This window comes from Galeopterus variegatus, unplaced genomic scaffold (genome assembly GCF_000696425.1).
Source record: "Galeopterus variegatus unplaced genomic scaffold, G_variegatus-3.0.2 Scaffold3766, whole genome shotgun sequence".
In the NCBI taxonomy this organism is placed as follows: domain Eukaryota; kingdom Metazoa; phylum Chordata; class Mammalia; order Dermoptera; family Cynocephalidae; genus Galeopterus; species Galeopterus variegatus.
The window spans coordinates 206,491-208,143 of NW_007729877.1; the positions used below are offsets into that span (position 1 = coordinate 206,491).

The window sequence follows — 1,653 nt, forward strand, 5'->3', positions numbered from 1 at the left end:
GAGAAGGTCAAAACATACAGACTGGCAATGATTCAGATTTCTTTGTTTCCAGCCACAGGCCCTCCTTTGGTTCCCCATATGCACACACAGAGCATTTCAAATAGGGCTCCTTGGATGAGCTCTTGGGTTCTGTGAAATTCCTGAATTGTATGCAAAATATCAGATGCGTGTGAGAAGTGAATTCTTCTGGAGGAGAGGGCCAGTAGCTTTCATCAGCCACTTAAAGGAGTCTATGACTCTAAACATGTTCAGAACTTCTGCCCTAAAGTAGCAATTATCGAAATTTTTCAATTTGAGGACCTATTTGATTAGGGCATTAAATTCCATGGACTGCCTAAACTACCTTCTCTTCCCTCCCAAATACCCACTAGAATGAAGGAAAGAAAGGCGTTGCTTTGCAAGAGACATTAGAAGTAAGTGGAAAGTCCATGTCAGAAAGCAAAGCATTCACAATGCCATGTTGATATTAATGTCACAAAGACTTCTAGGGAGGTGTCCTTGATTGAATGTCAGATGACCTCAGATCACTCTGAGAATTATCACCGTAGAGGGAGGGGCCAGAATAGGCTAGAATTGATCATGATCACCCTAGCCATTCAATGTTAGCAAGTTATGTAAAGTAGCCCCTTCTTAGAAATAAAGGATTTACATTTAAGTACTGAATTTCGCATTACACAGCAAAGACAAGTACCTTCAGAAAGATGGTTTGGGTTTTCCCACAGTATTTCCCAGATGCATTCTCACCACTGGTGGAGTATAAAACGTGATGTGCAGGAATTCGTGCATAGGCTAGTCTTTTTTCTCCCCGGATCATCCAGATAATAATGTCAGGCATACTGTTCTGTGGCTGGTCACGTGGGTTGGATGGAAAAGGAAGCAAAGCTATGGTTAGTCTAAATGCAGATGGACTGGAGACTCTGCAGTCCAGACCCTTGGGCTCCAGTTAGCAAAGAAATGCTGTGGTTAGGGCTCTGTCCCAAATTCCTGAGACTCACATCTTCTAGGACCATACTTTGAGCCTGCAGGACTGGGAGGCAGGCTGTGGCTGGCTAAAGGGTTCAAAGGGAAGCAGAGGGGGAGCTCCGCCTTGCAAAAGCCCTACCTACTCTGCTCTGAGAGGAATTTTAGGAAAGACTTCCTCTTATCTCGAGCATCATTGGAAGAAAGCCATCAGCAACAAAGGGTTTGCAGGTTGTACATATTTTACAGAACACAGAGTGTCTCTGTCTCATTATCCAATATTTGCCAAATCAGAAATATTAACTTAGTTTTTAAAAACCTCTTTTTTTCTTATTACAAAGGAAATACAAGTTCACTATAGAAAACTTCGAAAGTACCAAAGCATACAAAGTAGAAAATAAAAATTACCTGTAATCCTGTGTGTTTTCAAATGTATTTCTACCCACAAATATATTACTACCTACCCCCAGTTTCTGAAGGACAGGTAGAGGGGGACCCTTACTCCCTTGTTCTTCCAGAAAACTGAGGTTAGTGACAGCCAACATTTATGCAGCACTTACTATGTGCCCAGCAGTGTGCTAAACCCTTTACACTCATCTTCTTTAAATCTTCATGCAATGCTATGAAGTAAATACTAATTTTGTTTACATTTTACAGATGGGGAAACTGAGGCTTACAGAGGTTAAATAATTT

At 41.4% G+C, this 1,653-nt stretch overlaps 1 protein-coding gene across 1 annotated transcript in view; it reads right to left on the reverse strand.

Moving 5' to 3' along the window:
- LOC103601514 (myoferlin) overlaps positions 1–1,653 on the reverse strand; it is a 63,681-nt gene that overhangs the window by 57,690 nt on the left and 4,338 nt on the right. Inside the window, exon 3 of the mRNA XM_008585937.1 lies at positions 692–847. Within this exon, the coding sequence (XP_008584159.1) occupies positions 692–847 (156 nt within the window). The remainder of the gene's footprint in view (positions 1–691; positions 848–1,653) is intronic.